Source organism: Myotis myotis, unplaced genomic scaffold (assembly GCF_014108235.1).
Source record: "Myotis myotis isolate mMyoMyo1 unplaced genomic scaffold, mMyoMyo1.p scaffold_m19_p_2, whole genome shotgun sequence".
Taxonomy (NCBI): Eukaryota; Metazoa; Chordata; class Mammalia; order Chiroptera; family Vespertilionidae; genus Myotis; species Myotis myotis.
The window spans coordinates 25,059,160-25,085,270 of record NW_023416324.1 but is presented as its reverse complement, the minus strand read 5'-3'; the positions used below and the strand labels follow the sequence as shown (position 1 = coordinate 25,085,270).

General features: G+C 39.7%; 1 protein-coding gene across 1 annotated transcript in view; it reads right to left on the bottom strand.

Annotated features, from left to right (window-relative positions):
- The window catches only part of MACF1 (microtubule actin crosslinking factor 1), a 280,203-nt gene that overhangs the window by 27,306 nt on the left and 226,786 nt on the right, over window positions 1–26,111 (bottom strand). The window contains 21 exon segments of the mRNA XM_036348376.1: window positions 2,292–2,465; window positions 3,135–3,263; window positions 4,140–4,337; window positions 4,474–4,629; window positions 4,720–4,893; window positions 4,984–5,085; window positions 5,689–5,790; window positions 5,888–6,010; window positions 7,387–7,613; window positions 10,896–11,127; window positions 12,024–12,032; window positions 12,750–12,953; window positions 13,978–14,196; window positions 15,719–15,826; window positions 16,265–16,384; window positions 17,696–17,902; window positions 18,770–19,011; window positions 19,814–19,898; window positions 20,851–21,177; window positions 21,515–21,674; window positions 25,378–25,544. Of these exon segments, the coding sequence (XP_036204269.1) occupies window positions 2,292–2,465; window positions 3,135–3,263; window positions 4,140–4,337; window positions 4,474–4,629; window positions 4,720–4,893; window positions 4,984–5,085; window positions 5,689–5,790; window positions 5,888–6,010; window positions 7,387–7,613; window positions 10,896–11,127; window positions 12,024–12,032; window positions 12,750–12,953; window positions 13,978–14,196; window positions 15,719–15,826; window positions 16,265–16,384; window positions 17,696–17,902; window positions 18,770–19,011; window positions 19,814–19,898; window positions 20,851–21,177; window positions 21,515–21,674; window positions 25,378–25,544 (3,465 nt within the window).

The following is a 26,111-nucleotide window of genomic DNA, read 5'->3' as shown; positions in this document are numbered from 1 at the left end:
TATTCTAAGCAAAAACCTGATAACCCTAGATGTAAATTTTTAGATACCTTTATCTAAATCAGGTGACAAAAACAATGGTTAGGTCAAGACATGTGCAATTGTCCATGAGCACATCCCAATTGCACAGCCTCTCCAAGTCCATCCACAGAGACCTCTAGCCCCAATACCAGGGTGAGGGCTTCTGCCCCTGGCCCACACCAGGCAGGCAAAACAGACTAATGACAGGTTGTTAAAAATGAATATATCCAAAATATTCACAGAAGAAAGCCCAAGATGTACATTACAAATGTTAATTCCTGTAAATTGGGTTATATGTAACTTTTATTCTTTGTGTTTTCAGATTACTTTTGTAATCTAAAAAACCACTATAGCCCTAGCTGGTTTGGCTCAGTGGATAGAGCGTCAGCCTGTGAACTGAAGGGTCCCAGGTTTGATTCCGGTCAAGGGCACATGCCTGGGTTGTGGGCTCGATCCCCAGTAGGGGGCGTGCAGGAGGCAGCCAATCAATGAACCTCTCTCATCATTGATGTTTCTCTCTTTCCCTCTCTCTTCTTCTCTGAAATCAATACAAATGTAAAAAAAAACAACAACCCCAAAACACTATAATGAATGCTACAAAAACATATAGGCCTAATCCAGTGGTCGGCAAACTGCAGCTTGCGAGCCACATGTGGCTCTTTGGCCCCTTGAGTGTGGCTCTTCCACAAAATACCATGTGCGGGCGCATGTACAGTGCGATTGAAACTTCGTGGCCCATGAGCAGAAGTCGGTATTTTGTGGAAGAGCCACACTCAAGGGGCCAAAGAGCAGCATGTGGCTCGCAAGCCACAGTTTGCAGACCACTGGAGAAAAATAAAATCTACATCATATCTATCACAGAAATGCTTAGAATTTAATATATTACCAAGTTCCTAGATGGCAGGAAATCTTCCACTTGTTTTTTTAAAAATATATTTTATTTCTTTCAGAGAGGAATGGAGAGGGATAGAGAGATAGAAACATCAATGATAAAAGAGAATCATTGATCGGCTGCCTCCCGCACGCCCCCACTGGGGATCGAACCCACAACCCAGGCATGTGCCCTTGACCAGAATCGAACCTGGGACCTTTCAGTCCACAGGCCGATGCTCTATCCACTGAGCCAAACCGGCTAGGGCTCTTCTACTTGTTTTATGCTCTTCCAAATCAGCAACAACTATTCGTGACACCTAGCCTGTACTTTACCAATTCCACTGATAATGGGTTACGTATTTATTTCTTGAGGCAGCCTGTTTCATTTTGGGAAAACCCTCTAGAAACTTCTTGATTTTGAGCCAGAATCTGCCAGTTACTTTAACTGGTATTAGTTCTGTATTCTGAAGGAATTATAGACAACAGACTGTCCAAGAATTAGAATGTAGCCATACACTCAGGTCCTTGGGCCATTCTTTATGTAACAAAATTACCAGACCCCACATTAAAAGAATTCTAGAAAAATCAATGCTTTTCAAATGTTCAGTTATGTATAAATATTTGTGTTTTTCCCATTAAATTGGATAGGATCCATGCCTTTATAGTTTCTACTATATACCTAGCACAGTGCCTGGCACATACATGCTTAATAACTATTTGTTGAATGCATGTGGCCAAGAGATTTGCACACACATTTTATTTGATCTGCCCAGCACAGAAATACTCTGCAGAGATACTCTGAGACTCTGTACTCATAAAAACCAGTGTTTTGGGGCTTTGATCCCTAATCATTTTTCTTTTGAAGAGAATTTGATTTTTGGGGAAGAGTGAGAAGGGGCCATATAATTTACTTCTCTTTTGATTTTTAGTACAATTTTTTGTACTTACACTAGAATCCACATTCCTTGCGTGCCATTATTTGTCATACTCCCTGCATGCTCTGCTCCCACCCTCCCAATCCTAAGTCACCAACTCCAACATAACTTTGTTTTTAAGTAGGAACACAGCAAATCTGATTAACAATGGATATAGGGTCCACCACTGAGCAGTAACAGGCAGTAATGTCTTAACTGGTAGATGCAGAAAAAGAACAAAGCATAAAATCAAATATTGGCAGAAACTAGTACCATCAATGCAACTTGACATGGATGGAAAACAGAAATCTAATTACAGAAAAGAGGGATGATTCCCATGAAGGCAATTCTGAGGACATGAGTCCCACAACTTCTGGTTCAATACACTGGTCTTTAAAAAATCTTCACAGAAATGAGATGGTAATTACATGCCGTCACCAAGCACCTACTCAAATACCATAACCACACTGTCTTTTGTGGTGATACCTTTCTTTCTTCCATCTTACTGCTGACCACCTGCCACTTCTGCTCCAGGAGAGCTACGCTCTGTTCTGTCTTTGAGCCAGACCCAGAATCATCACGGCTTAGGAGCATGAGCCGGCCCTTGTCAAGTAGTTGATTATAAGTCTCTTCCTTGGCTTTGAGCTGGGAATAGAGTTCCTACAAGAAAGGGCAGGAAAGATATAAATTTCCTGAAAGATACCTACACGCACATTTACAAGCACAGTTTGGAAAGGTCCAGAAAGGTCTTACCTTGATTAAAACCCTTTCTTTTGGGTTCAGTTCAACTGCTGAACAACTAGGGAATGAAATCCACCATTCTTGCTTAGTATTAAAATAATTTTGTCACCAAATAAATGGAATTATTTTAAGGACCAGAAATCCTTAAATATAAACCCCAATCATTAACTTCCTTTTCCTGAATAATTTACCTAGACATTATGCCTTTTGTTCTCAGCTACTTTCTTGAAAAACTGTAAGTATCTATTGGGTTTCCCTAAATCCCACTGAAGTAGCCTTTTCCTTAAATAGAACCACATCTGTGCTATGTATCTGTCTTCTTGATGCTCTCACCTTCAAGTCAATATTCTTGTGCCCACCAAGTTGACCAACTCAGAATTAACCAGTTGACCAATGTATCTCCAGCCAATTTCTCCCATCACCACTGCTGCCTGTGGTAGGGTATTAAAAGCCCATATGTAGGCAGGAGTCCTCAAGGTTGTACTATATTGTCAGTAAAAAGGCATTACTTTGTAGATTCCCAGATACACATCAGGGGCTACTGACTATGAGATGCTTATGCTCAATATTTCAGGAAATCTCTATTACCATGTGTGTATCAAGCTGTTCTCTAGCAGTTTCAGGAAGTCCTCCTGTGGGCTTAGATGCAGAAAGTTGGGTCTCCATTCTAGTCAGTTCCAAGAGAAAATCTTCAATTTCACTGTGGAAACCCTGGGCCTTTTGTGAAAAGACATTAGGAACGTCAGTAGTCAATCCCAGCTTCAAAAGTAAACATTCTAAATCGCAATATGAGGATTTATATAATTATTTATTGATCTTAGAGAGAGAAAGATCCACCCATTCACCTATGCATTGGTTGATTTTTGTATGTGCCCCGACTGGGGATTGAACCTGAAACGTTGGGGTATTGGGACGACACTCTAACCAACCGAGCTACCTGGCCAGGGCATTAGAAATCTATTTTGAGGGAGGAATTTTGGGCTGTTCTCAGGCAGAGTTGTTCTGCTACTGGATTGGCATGGGGCCAATAGATTTATTTTTAGAACCTAGTAGAATTCCCCAGACCTCCCTGTAGGCAAAAGTAGGTTTATAGTTGTGAGCACACAAAGACAGTTTATTTTTGTATTATTAATTAATAAATAATTCTATTTCCATTTTAACAACTACAAAACTACTTTTGCCCAACCCTGTATTATAAATGTCTGATATAACCAATGAATTGACTAAGGCAGTGGTCGCCAACTGGTGGTCCACGGACCACTGGTTGGTCTGTGAGGTACAAAGGTTGGTGATCTCTGGACTAAGGTACTGCTGAGTATGAATATGGAGGGACCTGACTGGATCTAAGACATAACTGAATCTGTGAACAGGTCTGTTAAAGCAAAATCTACTAACTTTGAATTATAAATAAAGAGATTAGCTACAAACTAATCCAAAAAACCCCATTAAGTCAAAAGATGTTCTTTCTAGACAAGTTCCAGCAGAGAAATGACCTTCCTCTCAAGACACCGGGGGCTCTACCCCAAGTTGCTTTCCTTTCTTCTGAATGTTACGTGCACAGCTCCACCTGCCTAACTTGGACGAGGCACAGACCTGCTGCAGTGTCGATTGAAGCTGCTGCTCCCTCTCCTCCGTTTTCTGTAACACTGACTCCCAGCATTGGTTCATAGTTTCCAAACGGCTCCTTAAGCTGCTGGCATCATCTCCAGCACTAGATTCAAGAAGTTCATTGCCAGCTTTGTTGACTGTTTCCACTGTGGCTTGATGGGCCAAAACATCATTTTTTAGAACCTAAAAAAAGTTGAACAATAATTTATCTCTACAGGTAACATCAAACCCAGTTCTCTAAGGTACACATAGAAAGGCTTCTGGTGACAGAATTTAGTCTGAAACCAAAAGACTAAGAGATGAAAAATAAAACACTCACATGGTGCTTCGCAAGCTCAACTTCAATGACTTTTGGATCTCCACTTATTGGCCTTTGAGCATCTAACAACTCCTCAGTGTGAATCAGCCAACTCATTAGTTCTTCTAAGGCATGTTGGAATTGGCCAAGGGCCAAGAGAGCACCTTCTAGCTTATGCTACCCAGAAAACGATATAAGGAAACAATTGTTAGGAAATAAGAAATCAGTAGATAGTAGTCCATTTATGTACTCCACCATTTGCCTTACCTGTCTGTGGGCAATCTTTTCACCCAGGTTCTCCCAGAGGTGTTTGAGTTCTGTCAATGGTTCTCGTATAATGTCTCTGTCCGTTTCATCAGTAGCTTTCTTTAACATTAGTTCACCCTGGTGATTGAGCTTCTCCATCTCAATTTGCTGTTGGTAAACTTCCACCTTGAACTCCTATCAAAGACATATTTAATGTTAACATCAAATCAAGTCTTTAAAAACGAACACGCAATCCTTCTTCAAAAGCCATTCCCAGATACAAACCTTCATTTCATTTAACTGATCTTTAACAGTGTTGAGGTCAGTGCCGACAGGGGGCATGGTGCAGAGTTTAATCACGGTGTTATCTAGCCAGTCAAACATAGCCTAAAATAAAAACACAAATAAGCAGTCAAAAACACAAGGAATCGGGAAAGAATTAGCATTATCTCTGCTAAATAAGCAGAGAAAAATCAAAGTGCCAAGTACTGTTTGTGTTTTTAGATGGTGAGGGAGGCGCAGAGGGAAGGAATAATGATCTTTATTCAAATAATATGGGGACTTACGAATGAAGCAAGCATTGGGATAGTGTCCAAAATAAACCATGATCTGGCAAAACTAAGTATGAACAAAAGTTACTATTTCTCATGGCCGGCTAGCAAGCTCAGGATGTGCTAAAGCTACTGTGCCAAGCTGTGCTTCAAGATAAGCTGGGTGTGGAACCTCTAGCCAGCGGCTCTCCCCGTCAGGCCAGCTTCCCTGGATAGCCACAAGAATCAGTATAGTGAACACATGATGAGAAGAGGAGCAGAAATCTGGGTGTCAGTACTTTTCACATAAAAGTGGAAACTCTGGCTAGAAATACAGGAAGAGCTTGTTGCCTTAGTTAGATAATGCTGCGGTCCTGCAAAGGTGAGCCACTCTTATGCTGGATTCTGAACATCACACCATGGAAGCTGTTTTCCGTGGCGGTCACCTCTTGGTCCTCACCTGAAGAGTGTCCTGATACTGCACAGCGGCTTGCATGGCATCCTCGAGCTTTTCTAGCCTCTCTCTCCATGTTTTGTTTAAGTTCTCCCAGGCATTATTCATCTAGAGGAAAACAGTCAACCAGATTCTTCCATTAATACTCCTGTTCAGTCTAAGTCCACAAGTGTTTTGTCTAAACTCCTTATCTATTTCTCCACACCTCGTCAATGCTCTTCTTCACTTCGGGCTTCTCAGTTTCTCCACAGGCAAAAATCAAATCTGCTCCAAGGATTCGAATAAACTCCAATTCCTCATGCAGACCATCTGTCTCCTCCTTAATAGTCTACATGTAAATGAACAGAGCATAAGCCAAAACAGAAGCAGAACAGAACTTCCCAAGCTTTGCAAATGTAACTATAGTCCCATCAATAGCAGATGTTGAACAGAATCTGTCAAATTCACAAAAACCTTTCATTGTTATTATTTCACTTATATACATAGTGAATTTTCAGACTCTAGTTATTTTTCATATTTATGTACATATCTATTAACTACATAGAACAATATATATGAAACAGTCTGAGAAAGGTATATGAGCTTAAATAATTTACCAAAGGTTCATCCTTCCTGCTCCCAAGGACATTATAATCTATAGCCAAAGTCTAATACATTACCCAGAAGTATATCAACAAGGGTAAAAGAGTACTGCACAAGTCACAGATTTAAGAGCTGAGAGACTAGAATAATAGGAACACTAGGCTACATAATCTAGAACAAAGTTAGTTCCCTGCCAGGTCCTAAAAATAACAGGGGTGGGGAGAGGAGACTAGCTGAAATAAAAGATATGAGAGAGATAATACTAAGACAGGCTTAGCTTATACTAAATGGACAAAATGAGGGGAGAAATGCATTTAATAAAAATAAAAACTAGCCCTGCTGGAGTGGCTCAGTGGTTGAGCATCAAACCTATGAACCACGAGGTCACGGTTCGATTCCTGGTCAGGGCACATGCCCAGGTTGCAGGCTCCATCCCCAGTGGGGGGCATGCAGGAGGCAACCAATCAATGATTCTCTAACATTGATGTTTCTATTTCTCTCTCCTCTTCTTTCCTCTCTGAAATTAAAAAAAAAAAAAAGTATTTAAAAAGAAATAAAAAACTACGCTCCCCCAAAAGACTAGAAAAAGGTATGTCAATGTAATAATTATTATCTTTGGATGATGAATCAAGAATTTATTTGCTTTTCGACCTTCTATTTTTTTCTGCATTAAAGAAACATATTTGAGAAACAGAATAATGTCTAAGCATGTCAAACTTGTGGCTGGTGGGCCGCATGCCTTGTTTAATTAAACTCACCGCAGGCCGCGAGTTTGACATGCTTGATGCACACTATAGCAAGGACTAAATTCAGAAATGAAAGCAAAACTGAATTTTCTAAACATATTCTATTAATTTGAATTGTTAAGTTTAAAACTGACAAGAAAATTAGTTTTGTATGATGGAACCTATCACAGTTGGTGGAGGTCATACAAACTTGTACTTATAATAAAAAAGGAAATCTATAATGAGCATATACTTTTTTCAAGTGGAAAATATCCTCTTAAACGTAAACAACTTTTAAGGCAACTCAGCTTAGCTAAGCAGTTAACACAACGTACTTGGAAAAAGTGCCTTTTTCAGAAAACAAACACATAAGAGAAGGAGTTTTGTTTTTTCTTACCTCAGCAGCTTCAACCTGTTGCTTGATGATGGATGGGTCAATGCCTGGGCTTTCCAAGTCGTGGACGATGTCCTGGGTGTCTTTGATGGTGGTAAGGAGAGCAGCCATGTCATACCAGAACTTCTCCGCTAGTTCTAGGACATCAAGAAACTTAATTTCTCGCTCTTCAGCCCGAGCTTTGATGTCCTCCCAGAAGAATACCATTTGATCCAATTTGTCCTGGATTTCTGAGGGGTAAAAAAGAGGTAAGAATAGGACTTCTCCAAGCCTCATCAGAAATACCATCTAAGTCTCACATTTTCTCTAAAATTATCTTTCAAAAAGAATTTATATATACCTATCTTAACTTTATTATGTTTACATTTACACCTACATTGGTTTCCCACATAAAGAGATCACAGAAGTAAACTGGGAATGAGTTACCATCTAATATAAAGGCACTGCTCAGGAGGAGGAACCAAGACGGTGGCGTAGGGAAACACCTGTACTCGCCGCTTCCCACAACCACATCAAAATTACAACTAAAATACAGAACAGCCATCACCCAGAACCGCCGAAAGCTAGCTGAATGGAAGTCCTACAACTAGAGAAGTAGAGAAAGCACATTGAGACTGGTAGGAAGTGCGAAGGCAAGGAACAGGGTGGTCTGACACTCACGTGCTTTTTTAATCGGGAGGGAGATCATCTCTGTGGAGGCCACCCATAAGGAGCAAGGGGTCCCAGCCCCACACCAGACTCCAGCCCAGGGTCCCAGAGCTGGGAAAAGAAGTCCCTACGGGCTGTAAAAACCAGTGGGGATTGGGGCTCAGTGACACAGAGGCTGCTGGAGACCAAGCTGCTCCTCTTAAAAGGCCAGCAACACGAGCTGAACTTACAAGCTCCCAGACCAGGGCAAAGCTCTGGGGGAACAAAGACACTTATGAGGAGGAAATGGATTGTCTGGCATCGGGGCAGGAACTCGGGGGCAGCTTTCTACCAAACGGAGGTGCTGGCAGGGGTCATTGTTACTGTTCTGGGACCTCTCCGGTCACAGGCCTGACTGGCAGCCATTTCTGTTTGCTCCACCCTGGTGATTGCCCGAGACCTTGCCCCATCCAATTTACAACCCCACCCAAGCTGTGTGCAGCAGCTTTTGCATATGAATGGCCTGTCCTTGCTCAGGCTAAAAACCTCTCTAACAAGCTGCAGCTGGGTCAGGGAGCCCCAAACCTATTAATAAAAGGCCCAAGACCCTGCACCAGCCTGCCTTGCTTCATAGCTGGGCCTCATCTGGGCACTTCCAAACCCATTACAAAGAGGAGAAATCTGCAGATCTCTCTGTAGCTCCTGCTGGGTGGCCCCGGGCTCTGACTGACTTTGCACCTCCCTGGATATCCAAGACACAGTGTACCCAGTGGTCAATGTCAGACCACACCAGATCACAACTCTACACATCCATAAGCAACACATTCAGTGAATACCAAAGCCCCACTGAAGGGGTGTCTCCTGCACAGCAGCTCTCCCACTGTGGCCGCAGCTGGTCCTCACAGCCAATTGGCCTGGAGGTCAATTCCTCCCAGTGACACCAACAGCAATCAAGTCTCAACTACAAGACTGTGCTCAAAGCCCACAAAGGGGTGCAATCGAGTTTCAGCTCAGGTGACTGGGGAGGCTGAGCCATTGGGCCCTGTAGGACACCTACTACACAAGGCCATTCTGCCAACTCAAGGAGACATAGCAGCTCTACCCAACACATAGAAACAAACATAGGGAAGCAGCCAAAATGCAGAGACAAAGAAACATGTCACAAATGAAAGAAATGGAAGAAAGCAAACTACTGGATACAGAGTTCAAAACCACGGTTATAAAGTTACTCAAAAATCTTCTAGAAACCTCCAAGGGACTTAGTGAGACTTTTAAGAATTTTAGTGAAAAAGACAAGAACTATGGAAAAGGACCAGTCAGAAATTGAGCATACACTGACTGAAATAAAAAATACAGGGATTCAACAGTAGAGTAGAGGATTCTGAGAATCAAATCAATGATATGAAATATGAGGAAGCAAAAAACACCCAATGAGAAGAGCAAAAAGAAATAAGAATCCAAAAATATGAAGATAGTGTAAGGAGCCTCTGGGACAACTTCAAGTATACCAATATTTGCATTATGGTATGAATATTACCATATGGAAGGAAGAGAAAAAGAGCAAGATATTAAAAACCTATTTGAAGAAATAATGACAGAACATTTCCCCTACCTGGTTAAAGAAATAGGCTTACAAGTCCAGGAAGCACAGAGTGTCCCAAACAAGAGGAACCCTAAAAGGACCACACCAAGACACATCATAATTAAATGCCAAGGGCTAAAGACAAAGAGTGAATCTTAAAAGCAGCAAGAGAAAAGCAGCTTGTTATCTACAAGGGAATGCCCATACGACTATCAGCTGATTTCTCAACAGAAACTAAGCAGGCCAGAAGGGAGTAGCAAGAAATATTCAAAGTGATGAATAGCAAGGACCTACAACTAAGATTACTCTACTCAGCAAAGCTATCATTTAGAATTGAAAGTCGGATAAAGATCTTCACAGAGAAGAAAAAGCTAAAGGAGTTCATCACCACCAAACCAGTATTATATGAAATGCTGAAGGGCAGTCTTTAAGAAGAGGAATAAGGAGAAAAATAAAAAATATGAACTACAAAATAGTTCAAATACATACCTATCAACAATTGAATCTAAAAAATCAAAATAAACGAATAAGAAATCCAATGAACAGAATAAACTGGCGAATAAAATAGAATCAGAGGCAAATCAATAAAAATGCATTTTAAAAAAAAAAAAAAAAATAGAATCAGAGGCATGGAAATGGAGCAGACTGACAATTCTCAGAGGGAAGGGGGGTGAGGATGGGAAGAGATTAAGCAAATATCTTGTATAGACATATGCATTACCTACGGACACAGACAATGGGGTGGCAAAGGTCTGGGGAGTAGGGCGGGAACCAGGTGGGGAGGGGTAATGTGGGGGGGTGGAGAGGTACATCTGTAATAATCTTGGCAATAAAGGTTAAAAATAAAATAAAATAATTTAAATAAATACAAGGTTAAAAAATAATTTAAATAAATAAACAAATACATAAATGTACTGCTCAGATAAAAAACCCCTAACTTGCAAAAGGACTGAGATGAGAACTTTATTTCCAGTGTTCTGTGTTGAACTTGCTATGTTTCCCATGGAAAATGTTATAAAAGGTAGTATGTTCTACACACGAATGATACTGCAGTTCATTCATATCAGGGGTTAAAGGAGCATTTGTTTTCTGGCCTGGGAATCTAACTACCAATTGTAACCTTGTTTCAATGGGCAGATGTGTTCTGAATTCTAAATGACTCCCAAATGACTTTCTGGAATACTCATTACTTGGGGACTGCCTTCACATTCAATAAAGTACATCTGGTGGGACACTGGAGGTAACCTCAGCCTAGAATTTATTGTATTCATTTTCTTTAAAAATAATTCAATTCATCAAGCACCTTTTGCAGCCAGATCCTTGTCAGCCCCCTGAGATCGTCCAATGAGCTCTTCTCCACGGCGCTTCAGAGCCTCAAAGGAAGGCTGAAGTTTTTCTAGCTCCATGGTGGCACTTTTATTGTCACTGATGCACTCTCTGATCTTGTCGACTTCAGCAGGGATCAGTGGTGGCATACGCAAGCGAGAAGAAAGGTTCTCCAGAGTCTCCAACATGGGCTCGATTTTATCATGGAACTGAATAAATGTCAGACCATTAGCCACAGCAATACTTCATCACACTTCTGGGGGAAATGTTAGGGAATAAGGTCGAAGTATAAATCTACTACTGTTGAGGAGAAACTGCACATAGCCTAGCCTGATGGCTGTTGGGGTTGGCTAGCTGGTTTGGGCATAGTACACCAGAGCTGGCCCATTAGAACAAGAAAATAAATGTCTATTTTGAGAATAAAAATGTAATATACCAGAAATGTGACGAGAAAGAGACAACACTATGAAACTGGTGAGACTCAGTGTGTCAACATCTCAGATGATAGTTGCATGCAATAAGTTAGACCAACAAGTTAGATGCCCTCCACCAACTATGTAAATGAATGGGGAACTCAATATGCTCAATGTCTTGGAGTTAAAATTATTATAGCATGCAATTTAAAAAACAGCATATGTGACGGTGAGAAAGGAAAATGTTGGCACAATGAAAGGTAATTAAGGAAGGCCAAACCTAACCTTTTTCTAAAAGAATAACTACCTTTTCACTTTTCTGGTACTTTGAGTAACATGACTATAATTGTAAAATTTCAGTTACAATCTGAAGCAGAGAGAGGAGAAAGAGGGGCAAAACAGGTAAGCTGGCCCCCCTAAAAAAAGCTATCTAAAACCAACTCTGGATTCATTCATCAGAATAAGTCTTATCAACTGTAAGTATCCTATAAAGAAATACATGGTGGGATTTTCTTAACAAAATCACTTCTCATCACTCCCTCACTTCTAGGTTCCATCCCAAATGAAACTGACATAATAAACTGCACTAATAAAATGCATCCCACTGAAGTAAAGGGAAATTTCCTGATAGGTAATCCTTAACTCTCAGCTTCATAAAAATACCCTAATCCCAGTGGGGGTGAGTACCTTACCTCTGTAATCTGTAATGGTGGGCGCGGTCAACACAACAATGAAATGTGACGATGTGGGGAAGACAGGAGCAGGCAGCAACAACACAAAGTAACACATTCCACAATGTGAGTGGGAGATGGGACGGAAGGTGGGGGGGAGAAACTTGAATAAGTACAAATATTAACCAAGAATACTGACTAAACAGGAATAAAATACCGACATCACAAAGTACCACTAACAGTAATAGTTAAACAGTATGTAGTTACATGCTTCCACCCCACTGCTCCACTGTGGTTTCTTTCTCTCTGGCTCTTACTTCTCTCTCCCCAAGCATCTCTCCTTGAGTTAGGAGCTAGCTGGTGGCCTCCTGAGCAAGAGATCTAATGCGCTGTCTTCTAAGTCTCGAAAGTAACAGGTCCAACAGGAATATGACTTTCCTTTAGGCTTCAGGGTGAATTTACCCAGAACTATCCCTGCTAACGGATCATCACAATATAAAATTTTCAAGGAAACTATCAGCAGACAGTATGTACCAACTGAGACGCATTTCATCCTCCTTGCAGCGCCAGCATACTCATGATCCTTGCAATAAAAATGCAGACCAACAAGGGTTCCTAGTCTCTGGTAATGGACCGCCAGCATGCTGGTCTAGACACTCCTGAGCATGCAGATGTAGCTGATACAGAAACATCTCGCTCAGACTAAAGGCTCGCTGAAGGTTTTGTGACTTTAAGACACACACGTACCTGAGCTGACTGGGAAACAGCCTCGTCCAGAGCCAGGGCCCGCTGGCGCACCTCTCCTTTAATTTGGGCGTACGTGCTTTCTGCTTTCTGGTATTTCTCTCCCACCATTTCACCCTCGTCAGGGTTTAGCTCCTTTAGTTGAGGGCCTATCTTTAGCAGTTTATCAATATGAGGTTTGTGTTCAGCAATGGATTCCCTTAGTTGCTATTTAAAGAAATATGGATTAAAATAAGCATTTTTTATCCAGTTTATTTGCTTAAGTGCTTTTTTTAGGTTTCTAATAGTATGTTTTTTCTTTATTAAGTTATTACATATGTGTCCTTATCCCCCCCCCCTCCCCCCGCCGCCCCGCTTAAGTGCTTTGATCAGAGCTCATACCAACTTTGAAAAAACAAACCAAGTAATTAAGTCCCAGCATTTCATCATTTACGGAGGGGGAAAAACACCTAAGTCTTGGGATCTGACACTACCCGATTCTCTCAACTGTTAAAACCCAGTTCAGATGTCCCATCACTTGGAAGCCTTCCCAGGCCACATCCTCTCTCTCTCACCCTCCAATACAAATTTATCCCACCATAAATTTGTACTCATAAATATTTAAATGTAGTAACTGTAATTTCCATGGTTTAATATCTGTCTTCCTCCCAAGACAGAGATACTAAGTAGGACAAGCCACAAATAGCAACATTTCTGATAATCCAACCTCTCCTTGACTTTACTACTGGCTACTTCTGGTTTACATCCTTCCACTTACAGGAATACAGAGATAGGAATAAGCACAAGCCATAAACCAAATAAAATAAACATTTAAAAAGTATCTTTTTAATGTGGTCATAGCATTCCTTGATGTGTCCACAAATCTCCCTTTCATCTTACCTACTTGCAGAAATGCTTTGTGATAGTTCTTCCTGGCTCTCACTCACTCCAGCTGGGGCCTAACCAATGGAAAGAGCACCAACCACACCCTAAGTCTAACAACACCCCATTGTCATTGGAAAGATGTTAAATTCCCTTGGTGTTTACTTAGTTCTTTGTTTACTTCTGCAATACCCAGGTTCCTGATAGCTCCTGATTCATATTAAAGGACAAAATAAAAAAAAAAAAAATTCAGATATGTATTTTTATTATGCAGAGAAATTCTGATTAAGAATTTCATAATATAAACTTGAATAGATCATGGAGCCCATTTTCAGTTCTGCAATTAAATAAAACGAGGCATACTCCTTACCCTCATTTCCTCCTGCTGTTGCCTGAGCTGCTCATGATCAATAGCTGGAGGAGGCAATTGTGCTATCAATACCCGAGTTTCCTCAATCCAGGGGCTAAGTTCCTCATAAGTTTCCCAAAACTGGTTCACCAAGACCTGTGCCCGCTCAAGGCGGGCATAACGCTCTGAGTTGAGCAGACTAATGGCTTCATATTGCTGTATTAGAGACTCCGTCTTTTCCTATGAACAAAAAAAGTAGATATATATATACATTAAAAAGTCTAAAAAAATAAATAACAAAATGTTAAAATATATGAACTAATCTAGTAAGATTGCAAGTGATTTTTATTTTCTTTATATTTAATTTTCTAACTTTCCTATCAAACATATATGTCTTACTTGTATAATTTTTAAAATAGGAAAGTTATTTCGAATACAGTAAAAAAACACAACACAGCAAAATTAACCTTTTAGTGAATAACCTTTTACAACTTTAGATATACATTATTATAATGCATCAGTTTAAGACTGAACATCTCAGGGGCTATGATGGAGTCTTTGCCCATGAAGTTTAACTTGCCTTTTTTCCTCTGATAAAAAAGTCGCCACAAGCAGTACAGAGGTTCCTCAAAAAATTAAAAAATGGAACTGCCTTATAACCCAGTGATTTCACTTCTGGGAATTTATCAGAATAAAACTAAAACACTAATTCTAAAGAATATATCCATCCCTATGTTCACTGCAGCATTATTTATAATAGCCACGATATAGAAGCAACCAAGTGCTCATCAATAGATGAGTGGATAAAAAAGCTATGGTACATACATGTAATAGACTATCACTTGGTCATAAAAAAAGAATGAAATTTTACCATTGCGACAGCATGGACGAACCTGAGGGGTATTATGCTAAGTGAAATCAGAGAAAGACAAATATCATATGATTTCACTTATATGTGGAATTAATAACAAAATAAATAAACAAGATAGAAACAGACTTGACTCAGAGACTTAGAAGAGACTCATGTTTGCCAGTGGGGAGGGGAAGGGGGAGACTGGGTGAAAGAATGAAGGGATTGAGAAGTACAGATTGGTGATTATAAAACAGTCACGGGTATTAAGTATAGCATAGGAAATATAGTTAATACTATTATAATAGTATGCATGGTGCCAGGTGGGTTCTGAAAATATTGAGGGAAGACTTTTAAAGTACGACTGTCTATCAACTATGCTGTACACCTAAAACTAATAAAAAATAATATTGAATGCAAACTGTAATTGGAAAAAAAGTCTCCACAAACCTGGATTTATGAGCTGTATGTTTGGGTTACCTGTACCATATATAAAAATAAAATAAAACTGGCGTACAAACTAACTTGTGGCCAAGCTTTTAGAAATGGGTGTAATCTTTAGGACTCGAAGAAAAAATTAATATCTGCATATGATTTCAAAAAAATCTATCATAGATTTTTGAAAGGTAACTCAAAGTCACTCATTATGGACTGAGGATAAGTAGCAATTCCCCTGATTAAAGAAGATGGATTTGCAACGTATTTCACATTATACAGTATGGCTGTTTAGACATTTGTGAGCACAGGGTTGAGTCTGAATTCCCCAGAACATCAAGCAGGTGTTTAACACCATTATTAGTAATGGAGGAAAAAAGCTGTAATTTAAACTTCTTAAAGTATAATTCCACAACTGTACTTCTAATTCACGGTAATCAAGACAAGAATATGGTGAAAAAACAAAATGCAATTCACCTGTAATGCAGCTTTTTGCTCCTCTCCACATGTGCCAAAGATTTCACCACGATGACTGAAGAGTTCATCCATTGAATCTTTGTGTCGAATGATGTCAATGGAGAAAGCCTTTGAGAAAAGTAAATTACAATTTAAATCAAGAAGTAAAAGGATCCCAAGCCTGTGTCAGTGAAGTTAGACACTCCTATGAAAAATTCGCTTAAAAAAGCCACATCAAAAATTGTTCTTGTCTAGTTTGACACTCTGCCTATCCACACATATTCAATGCTTATCTTTTAATAGCTTATAAAAATATTTTCCCTCATGAAAATCATTCATAAAATTAACCTTTCCTAGATTAATGAGCCTATTTCTACCTTTTCGCAAAGCAAAAAATCTCTTCCTCATCCTAACCAAGTATTTATAGAATTAATCTTTATCCACCATCATGACATTGCATCATTCCACTTGACTTGCAACAGTAGTCAGACACTCTTTCCTAGTCACTCTAAGCTAAGTGGATTATACTAGCTCAGGACACAATGGATACGTCAGTGTTACACTTACCTTCTGTACCTGCAGCTGGGCTGTGGTCTGGTCCTGTTCCAGGCGAATTGGACCAAGGGCCATCAGTTTCCGTTTTGTCTCAGCAACCCAAGCTAGTTCTGCATCAGCAGCTTGCTCATACTAATAGACATGTCGAAAAAATGACCATGTTATACAGAGCCAGGGGCCGGCCTTCTTAGAATTCAAATCAAGATGCAGAAAATCTAGAATTGCTTATACTTCAACAAATATGATTGATCCTATTTCAACTTCTTTAGAAAGAAGTTATAGAACCTAGTTAGTGGTCCTACAGCTAGAAACAACAATGGAAATTGACACTCTTAAAAAGAAATGTACTTCTAATCTGCTTTTATGAGGCCGTGCTCTTTCTGTCAATCCTTCTTCCTAGCCATACAATGAACAGTTTTGGTCATGTTTAAATATAAACTAGCATGGCAGCAGACAGCTGAGTCAAGTTAACTTGGAAGTCCTCACTCAGCTGGAAAAGCAAACCTTTAAAAAGTTAAGAAGTGACAAAGAAAAACTAAGAACATGTTCTACTTGACTGCTGTTTGATCTGGGTCCTTGACTCTTTTATCTCTTCCTCTTCAACTCTGCCAATCTACACTAATATTTAAAAAGAAAAGAAAGCTCTCAAGCACGATAATTTTATGCTCAATTATCTGGCTAAGATTAGAGGTATTAATCAAGACATACTGGAATGCACTTGCAGTCAGAGCAAACTTCTGTGTAGTTCACAAAGCAATTATTGATCACTATGAACCCAAGGAATCATGTAATATTATTTTTATACCATAGCATATTAATTAGGTGCATTCCTGCTACAACGAAAAGCCAGTAACTTTTTCAAGTGGGAAGGAAAAAAGATGGAGTGCAATATGACACCTGTGTTTACTTGGGAGGGTACTATTTTGGATGGCTCTGCTATTTTGGTAGGCATATTTGGTAGTAATTATAGTTCTTGGTTCCCTCCCCTCTTCCATCTAATGCTAAACAGTTGAGTATGTCAAACTAAAATTGTGATGCATTTGGATCTTGTGGTCTAGGTATAATCTACTCCCATCACCACCTGCCTTGTACCAGGGCATTAGCTAAGGAGAAGGCACTTAGACTCTTCCCAAAGTTTTCTGCTCAAATGGGTCAAATAATTTGGGTCAAACCAAATCCATTCTTACATACCTTTACCCAATTACTTCCCATCACTGAAATGACTGCATTGGATTTACTTTTATCTCATTTTTCCTACTCCTGAGCCTATATTTATGTGGGTCATAGTTTTGTGTTTCTTTTTTTTGTACTTTTTCTTTTTTTTATTGTTTAAAGTATTACAAATAGTAGTACATATATCTCCTTTTATTTTCCCCAATTGACCTTCCACACACGTATCTCCATTGCCTAATATAGTAATGCAGAGGTGTTTATAAACATTACCTGTTGTGATCTCTGAATAGCAGCATCAATTTCCTCTACCCTTTGTCCAACAGTGTCACTGACCAGCTTGTACTGCTCATTAGCATCCGACACCAGTTTATCCAGCCCTTCTCTGGCTCTCCAGGGCACCAGCTCCAAGAGTGCACGGCTCACCTCATTCACCGTGTCCAACACCAGCCTGTGCTCCATAACCTCTTTCTTTAATTCCTAAGGAGGGAAAAAAGTTTTCAGGCCAGACCTTGCTAAATTAAGCACATTAGCAGCTGTGCTGGGTGGAAAGTGGTGTCTCTGCCACATATCCCAGCAGGGCTTTGACCTCCTTCCTTTACTTATTTTTTATTGTCTCAGATTTTTCAATTGTTCCAAGCCTGATTTTAGGCTTAGCTGCTGCTTAGAACTGTCTGTACGACTTCTTGAGCCAAGCTCTCTTTGCATAAAACTATCAGTGCTTCTTTCTTTTTCCTCCTTACTTCAGTGCTTTACTCTCAGGCATTTTAAGTACCTATTGCTGTGCATCCAGAACTGCACTAGATCCTGCAAGAGAATTAAACATAACCATGCAGCACGCTTTAGCAAATGAATCATGAAAGCAAATTCTAAAGTGTTTTATACAAAGCAAACTTCCTAGGGATTTGAGATTCAATCTTTTAAAAAAATATATATATTTTTAATTGATTTCAGAGAGGAAGGGAGAGGGGGAGAGAGACAGAAACATCAATGATGAGAGAGAATCATTGATTGGCTGACTTCTGTACGCCCCCCACTGGGGATCGAGCCGGCAACCTAGGCATGTGCCCCTGGCCAGAATCGAACCTGGGACCATTCAGTCTGCAGGCTGATGCTCTATCCACTGAGCCATACCAGCTACGGCAAGATTCAATTTTTTTTTCTTTTTCAGATATAACACGTGGCCTGCCTTTATGTACAGTCTTACTGTCCATGAGTAAATAAGAAAGGAGGCAAACAAAAATTTTTGGTTTAGATTTAAGGTAGAGTTAGTGATAAAACTTAAGAATTTAAATGCAAGGATTCTAAGAAGAATTCTTTTCCTTTTAGTGTGAAATGACAGCTTACCTTCTGTCTTTGCTGAAACTGGGGTATTTGCTCCCCTGTGGGAGACTGTCCTCCACTGGCTGCCAGCTCCTCCTCCACCTCCCTCAGCCACCCAGTCAGTTCCTCATAAGTAGACTGGAACTTGGTGGCCAGCTGCCGGGCTTGCTCTAAAGTTCTGAGGGCCTTGGAGCTAGTGACTGTGATGTCTGCATAGCGAGTCTTTATTCCGTCTAGTTTCTCTTGGATAAGCAAAACCTCTTCACCTGTGGGAAGGCACACACAATTATTCATATTTAAGAGAACATGAGGGAGTCGCCTTCTAGAGATGAGCGAGTTCCTTAATCCTCCTTTCTTCAAATCAGATCTTACATTTTATAGATGCTCTCTTCCTACGATAGATATTTCACCTAGCATCCCACACTAAGACAGGAGGGAAATAAACGTTTTAATCAATAAAGAAACCACTTCTATCCAGACATAGAAGCATGAAACAGAATTCGGAGTCTCGGAGGGAAGGTGGGTGGGCAGGAGGTAATCAACTTTGTATGCGTATATGCATAACCCATGGACACAGACAATAGGTGAAGGCCTGGGGCAGGGGGCTGGGGGCAGGGGTGGGCTGGGGGGAACAATGGGGAAGAAAGGGGGACATATTTAATACTTTCAATATTAAATAAACAATAAAGAATTATTTTAAAAAAATAAAGAAGCCACTTCTGAGATTATTAGGATCTGAGTTCATCTGCAGGTGTTTCTAGACGTTCCCCAAACCTTTCAGTGAATGCTGGCATTCAACATATTAGAGGACAGGGGGAGTCATCATCTACAAGCAGATGTGAGACACAAAGTTTTTTAGTTTCCAAAAGGGTTTGCAGGAAATAGAAACCCAGGCTGCTGGCTGACGGGGGGTCAGAGAAGCACACATGATAAGGACATGGCAATATAATCAGTGAATACTAAACTACTATATCCAAAGAGAAGTGGCTAATGCAGGGTGCTATTTCCCTGGATATGTGATTGTCTGTAAACATATAGAGGTGCTAAGAGATGCACTTTTCAAAGTACCTGTGGTTTGTTTTAGAAGAGCCTGACCATTTTTAATAGCTTGATCTACATTCTTCTTTCTGTTAACAATTTCTTCATTTAAAGCCTGAAAGGAAAGAATACCATTAATCCTAAAACTATGGCACGACAAAGGGAAAGAAATGAGACTTTTAAGAGATGAAATTTAAAGTAAGGAGATGAATACCAGTTTAGTTTGAACATCAGATATTTGACTCTTTCATTATATCTTTGGTTACACCATTAATTATTCAAAATAATTAAATCAGATACTTATAGGCAAGCTTTCTTTTGTACTGGATGAAAAGAGTTTTAGGATTAAATCAACTTTACAATCTATTGCTACCAAACCTGAACCTAAAAAAGGTAGAGTAGAATTCAGAAAAATGTCTACTATGTCCAAAACAAAGAATAAGACAGAAATTTCAAAAGAAGAAAGTCAACAAGAAGTAGGCAGATTTAAATCCTAGTTAAAAACTTTCAATATTTGAAATCAATGAAGCAGAAGAATTTCAGATTATCAATAACAACAACCCCCCCCCCTCCTTGCTTTGTCTATTTTTACCATCCCCAAAGAAATCTCATGAAATGAATTTCATTTGATGAAATGAAAAGAGCAAATTATTCTTTCTAAGATGATGCAGAATCCCAGGAATTTGATCATATAAATTCTAGAAATATTTTTAAAGTTATAGCTATATAATCAAACCTTGGGAACTATTTAGGCAATCTGGTTTTATGAAAGCTTCTGTTCGAATGGAAACTGGGTGACATACATTACCAAAGGATGTAAAACCTGAATTGGAATTGAGATGGCCCCTGACTACACTCTGGATCATCGTCTAGAATTACTGATTCAGTTTAAGTGCAAGTATTCCCAGGGACTTGTCAGAAAAAAGATTTAGTTCTAAGCAACAAGTATGTAATTGTACATAAAGTTGAAATGGTAGGAATAAAAAAGCAAAGAAATGAAGAGAAACATGAATCAAAATTATAAAATAACTGGTAACATAAACAATAAGAATGGAAAACATGAATACCAGATGGTCAGCATGCTGTTTCTGCAGGACATCCTGTCTGTAATCCTTTACGAACACTGAACTGAGCTTGTCCTCAACCTCAGCCAGCCAGTTGAGCACCTCTACCTCATCCTCCCCGAACAGTCTAGCGTTAAACAGTGCTTGTTCAAGCAGGGCTGCTTTCCGACAGCACCGGTCTTGAATCTCACTGTACCGGGCCTGCAATGAGTCTAGCTTTTCTGAGAGCACACCCTGTTCTGCAGAACATGTCAGGGAGGAGAGGGACTGCCCGATTTTGACTGCCTGGTGCACATCTGTTGCATGGCTTTCTATTTCCTCCTCCAGAGCCTGGAAATCCAAACGGAAAAAATGAATAACAGAAACAAAATAAATGAAAAGTAAACATGAAACAATGAACAAGTGATGCAATAAATTAACAATACAAAAAGTTTACCTATTGAAGGGCAAAAATAACACAATAGCTGTTTGTTTTTTTTAAATGATGGTAGTGTATAAGTATCTATCAAGGATGTGACTACTCCAATTAATAATCTGACCATGTTTTAAACTTTAACCCCCCCTCCCCCCCCCAAATACATCTTGGTAGCATGTTGCAGGCAGTTTTCTAATTTCCAGGATTTCTGATTCCAGTTTTTTGTTTTCATTTACCATAACTACTTCCTACCTTGTGCCGAATGATCTGCTGCTGTATTTTGGCAGTCTGTGTGCCAACAGGTTCTGAGTTAGCAAGCTTTTTCTCTGTGACAGATAAGAAGTCAGAAATAGGCTCAGCTGTCTCATGAAACTGTTTGGCCAGAACCAGGATATCTTCCAGCTGTTTATGCCTACACAAAGATACAGAACAAGCTGCTGAGGCAAAAAGTCACATTAAGATGGATAACAGTACCAATAGTCAATAAAAGACCAATCTTTACTAGGTACATTTAAATATCAACAGTAAACAGAACACACATACATAGCACTTTGCTGCTTTACAGGTTTTCATAAGCATTACCTTTACTTTGATTCTGCCATAACCTAGCAGTGCAGGCAGAATAATTATCCCACCATTCCAAAAGAGAGAACCGACCCTGAAAGTCTACAGAGATTCTTCCAAGGCACCCAGTGGGTAGAAATAGTACCATGAGAATGAGAATCAGACCTTCTAATGCTCTTTCTCCTATGCAATGTAGCTCATGCATCATCTGAACATGAGACTACAATAAAGTTTAAACAAGTCGAAGAATCACCAGTCCTCATTTTTCCCTCTGTCACTACTACCTTCACTTGTGAGCGAAGAGAAGAGAGCATCTGAAATACGAAGGCAGACTATGAACTAGAACTCCCTTCCTGCCTCCCTAATCCAGTGAGGCTTCTAGTAACTTCAAGCCCCAGAACATAACTTTGAATCCAGATTTAAGAAAAAAACCCGAAAAACCCAGACTAGCCGAAACCAGTTTGGCTCAGTGGATAGAGCGTCGGCCTGCGGACTGAAAGGTCCCAGGTTCGATTCCGGTCAAGGGCATGTACCTGGGTTGCGGGCACATCCCCAGTGGGAGATGTGCAGGAGGCAGCTGATCGATGTTTCTCTCTCATCGGTGTTTCTAGCTCTCTATCTCTCTCCCTTCCTCTCTGTAAAAAAAATCAATAAAAATATATTTAAAAAACAAACAAACAAACAAACAAACAACACCCAGACTAGCTAAATGTGCCAACACAAATGGCAGAACTATGGACTTTATATAGCTCACTTGGAATCCTAAATTTTATTTTATATAACATCCATACTTAGCTTGGATTTCAAGTTTCCTGTAGATTAAAAACAGACTACAAAGGGGAGAGGAAGCCTGAATATTGGAGGCAGTCTAATAAGGAGAACAACCACAGAACCCTATTAGCACACAGATTAATAATAAAGGCATGGTGATGACTTTGAACCATTAAGAACAGATAGATGCCACGTCACATTTGAAAAGGCCCAGGAGCATAGGAAGCACTTTAGTTCGGCAAACCTTTATTGAGCAGCTACTTTGTGCCAGGTCCTATGGACAAACGTGTGAGTGTGTGTGTGTGTGTGTGTGTGTGTGTCTGTGCGTGTGTGTGTGCGTGTGTGTGTGTGTCTGTGCGTGTGTGTGTCTGTCTGTGTGTCTGTGTGTGTGTTTAAATTGATTTTGAGAGAGAGAAAGGTAAACATTGATTTGTTGTTCCTCTATTTATGCATTCATTGGTTGATTCTTGTATGTGCCCTGACCGGAGATCAAACCCGCAACCTTGGTGTATCGGGATGATGCTCTCACCAACTGAGCTACCCGGAAAGAGCCTGGACAAACTTATTTTAATAAGAAATGGTTTAAACATAAATAGTTGCCATTTTAATTATCTGGATATTCAATTATGTTTGAATATAAAGGAAAATGTATTTTTAGATGCCATTTTTAAGTGTTAATATAAAGTATAGATTTCCTTTCTTATTTATGCCAGCCTTCAAAATATATCTTTAATTAATATAACTAAACATTATTTTAAAGATTAATATCAAACTAGAATTGCAAATAATTTCTATGTCTTTCTGACTCATCTCTGATTTTGAATCTGAAAGTTTGAAGAACTCAATGTACACAAGACTCACAGTAGCAAAGAGAATAGCTAAAATAATTTACAGGCATCAAAAATCATCCAGTATTAAAAATTGAAATAAAAGTCTTTTAACAAATGAAGCTGCTCTTGGCATTTTTCTTTAAAATAATGGCCTAGAAACTGTGCTAGGCTCGGAGGATAAAACTGGGTGGGGTAGAAGGTGAGTCATAAGAAGATACATTAGAAACAAATCATGACTTTAGTGAACTTATGGACTTGGGAGATAAGCACTACATAAAATAATGACCATAACAGTACAGGCACTGATAAAGAGTTATGGCAGTTAGGAGGAAGGCGAGGTTATTCATGCTTGAGGAATAAGGAAAAGTTTTACAGAAGGGAAGATGGCCAAAAGTATTTCATGGAAGATGCAGAACCACCAGCCAAGACAGAATGAGGAAACTGACAGAAGATACTGGAGAACAAAATAGGATTTTCTTTACCTACAATATAAGGACTGAGAAGAATAGTGAAAACTAAGAAAGGTAGGTTAAGGCCAAATAGTAGAAAGCTTTGAACGTTGGGTTAGTTTAGATTTTATTTATAGGCAACAGGGAGTCATTAAATGTCTTTGAGCATGCAAAGAGGCAAAGGCCTGAGGGTAAGTGACAGTAGAGTGATGAGTGATTAGTTTGGAAGCTACCTCAGATGAGCTACTCATGTGAACTAGCACAAGTGAAAGCGCATTAAGTCATGAACTGAGGTATGTGACTGGGAAGACACTGTAGAAGTAAATGAAGAGAATTTAGCATCCTGGCAGGTGTGAGACACAAAGTTGGGGCAGGTGAGAAGGGTAACAATTGGGTGGGTTTAAGCCTAGGTAACTGGAAGATTAATGGTAATATTGGTGAAAATGTACAGAGAGAGAAGAAAAGCAGTGCAGTCTGAAAGTAAAAATAAGTATCTGAGTTGCAAAACTCAGATAAGAAATAAGTCAGCCAGCCCTTGCCGGGTAACTCAGTTGATTGGAGCATTGTCCCCATGCACCAAGGTTGTGGGTTCAATTCCCGGTCAGGGCACATACAAGAGACAACCAATGAATGCATAAATAAGTGGAACAATAGGCTGGTATTTCTCTCTTGTTCTCGCTCTCCTCCTTCCTCTCCCTCAAATAAATAAATAAAAATTTAAGAGAAAGAAAGAAAGAAGTAAGCCAAAAGCAGGTAGAAGAGACTGAAGAGGAAGTCACTTGAAGATTGCCACTGCCATCTAGACAACTGAAAGGTTACAATCATAAATGATCAACTCTATTACTCTCATAATGATTTCTGATTAGCTAGCATTTATTTTTAAAACTGGGAACTGTATATGCTAAAAGTAAAGACATCCATATGACTTAAGCTCAAGTGACACTGGGGAACTAAGAGCCGTGGAAAGAGAAAGCACTACTCTGGAGGCCTGTCTTTTGGCCATTCACTGAAGTAAAGTTCATGCATTTCTTGAATGCACACATTTAACAGAGCCACAGACTTGCTTCCCGATGCAAATACATCTAATATTACAATAAGCTGACAGAAAAGAAATGGTATAAATTTTAATTCCAAGTATCAAAAACATTATTTATAAATATGAAGGGAAAAGATCTGTTTCAAACACTCAGAACGTAAGTGGCTGGGTTGTAGGAGTCTGCGTTTTGTCGTTTGGAACCACGACTATCTGCAGCAGAACAAGAGCAATGAATCTTCCAGTTCTGAGAAATGTATGCAGGAGTTAAGGCTCATTTTTGAGAGTTTTTTTACTATGAGCATCACCTCTAAGAATGTATCCCTTTTCAAGACAGAAGCCATTCCACACCTTCCGAAGCACTGTATGAAGCACCCAGGAGCTTTTAGAGCACCTCAGTGATAGCAAGTAAATAACAGGACACAACAAACCTTCTCTGACCCACTCTTAAAATCGCCCTGGCATTACCTGGCTGCCGCCTTGCTGAGTAGTCCAGTCCATCTACGTTCCAGATTCTCCAACTGTCCAGTGATTTTCTCTCTGTCAGCCAGCTCAGCTGACTGGGCGATTCTGCCTCCTTCTGCTTGAAGCATGTCTACTGTGGCCTTTCGATCATCTAGGAGTCGCTGGAGCAACTATTTTACACACGTTTAAAGAGAATGAAAAGTGATAACATGGGGTCACTTTAAGAAAAAACAAACAAACAAAAAATCCCAAATCCCAACCCCACCAAATCCGAAGCTTACTTGAATAACAGGGTTTTTTTTCCAACTTGAGGCAAAAAAAAAAAAGATATACAGGATAGTTCCTACTATCCATATGAACTTTTCATACACTTAAGTTTTTAAATAGAGCAGTGAACTGCCATTATGTGACTAAGAGGAAACTTACTTTGAACTAGGAGAAAAATACACTGAAATTAAAATTAAGCCAAAAAAACCCCATATCTAGATTAAACATTATACATGATATATCCATTATTTAGAATATCGCTGACTCTGAAAACACCAAAAACATTTTAAGATAAAGGTATGACTGAAATGTTGAAATAGGATACATGGATATGTAAAACTAGAGGCCCGGTGCATGAAAATTCATGCACTGGAGGGGGGGGGTCCCTCAGCCTGGCCTGCCCCCTCTCACAGTCAAGGAGCCCTCAGGGGCGGGAGGCAACGCTGAGATCAGGGGAAGGTGATGCCCCC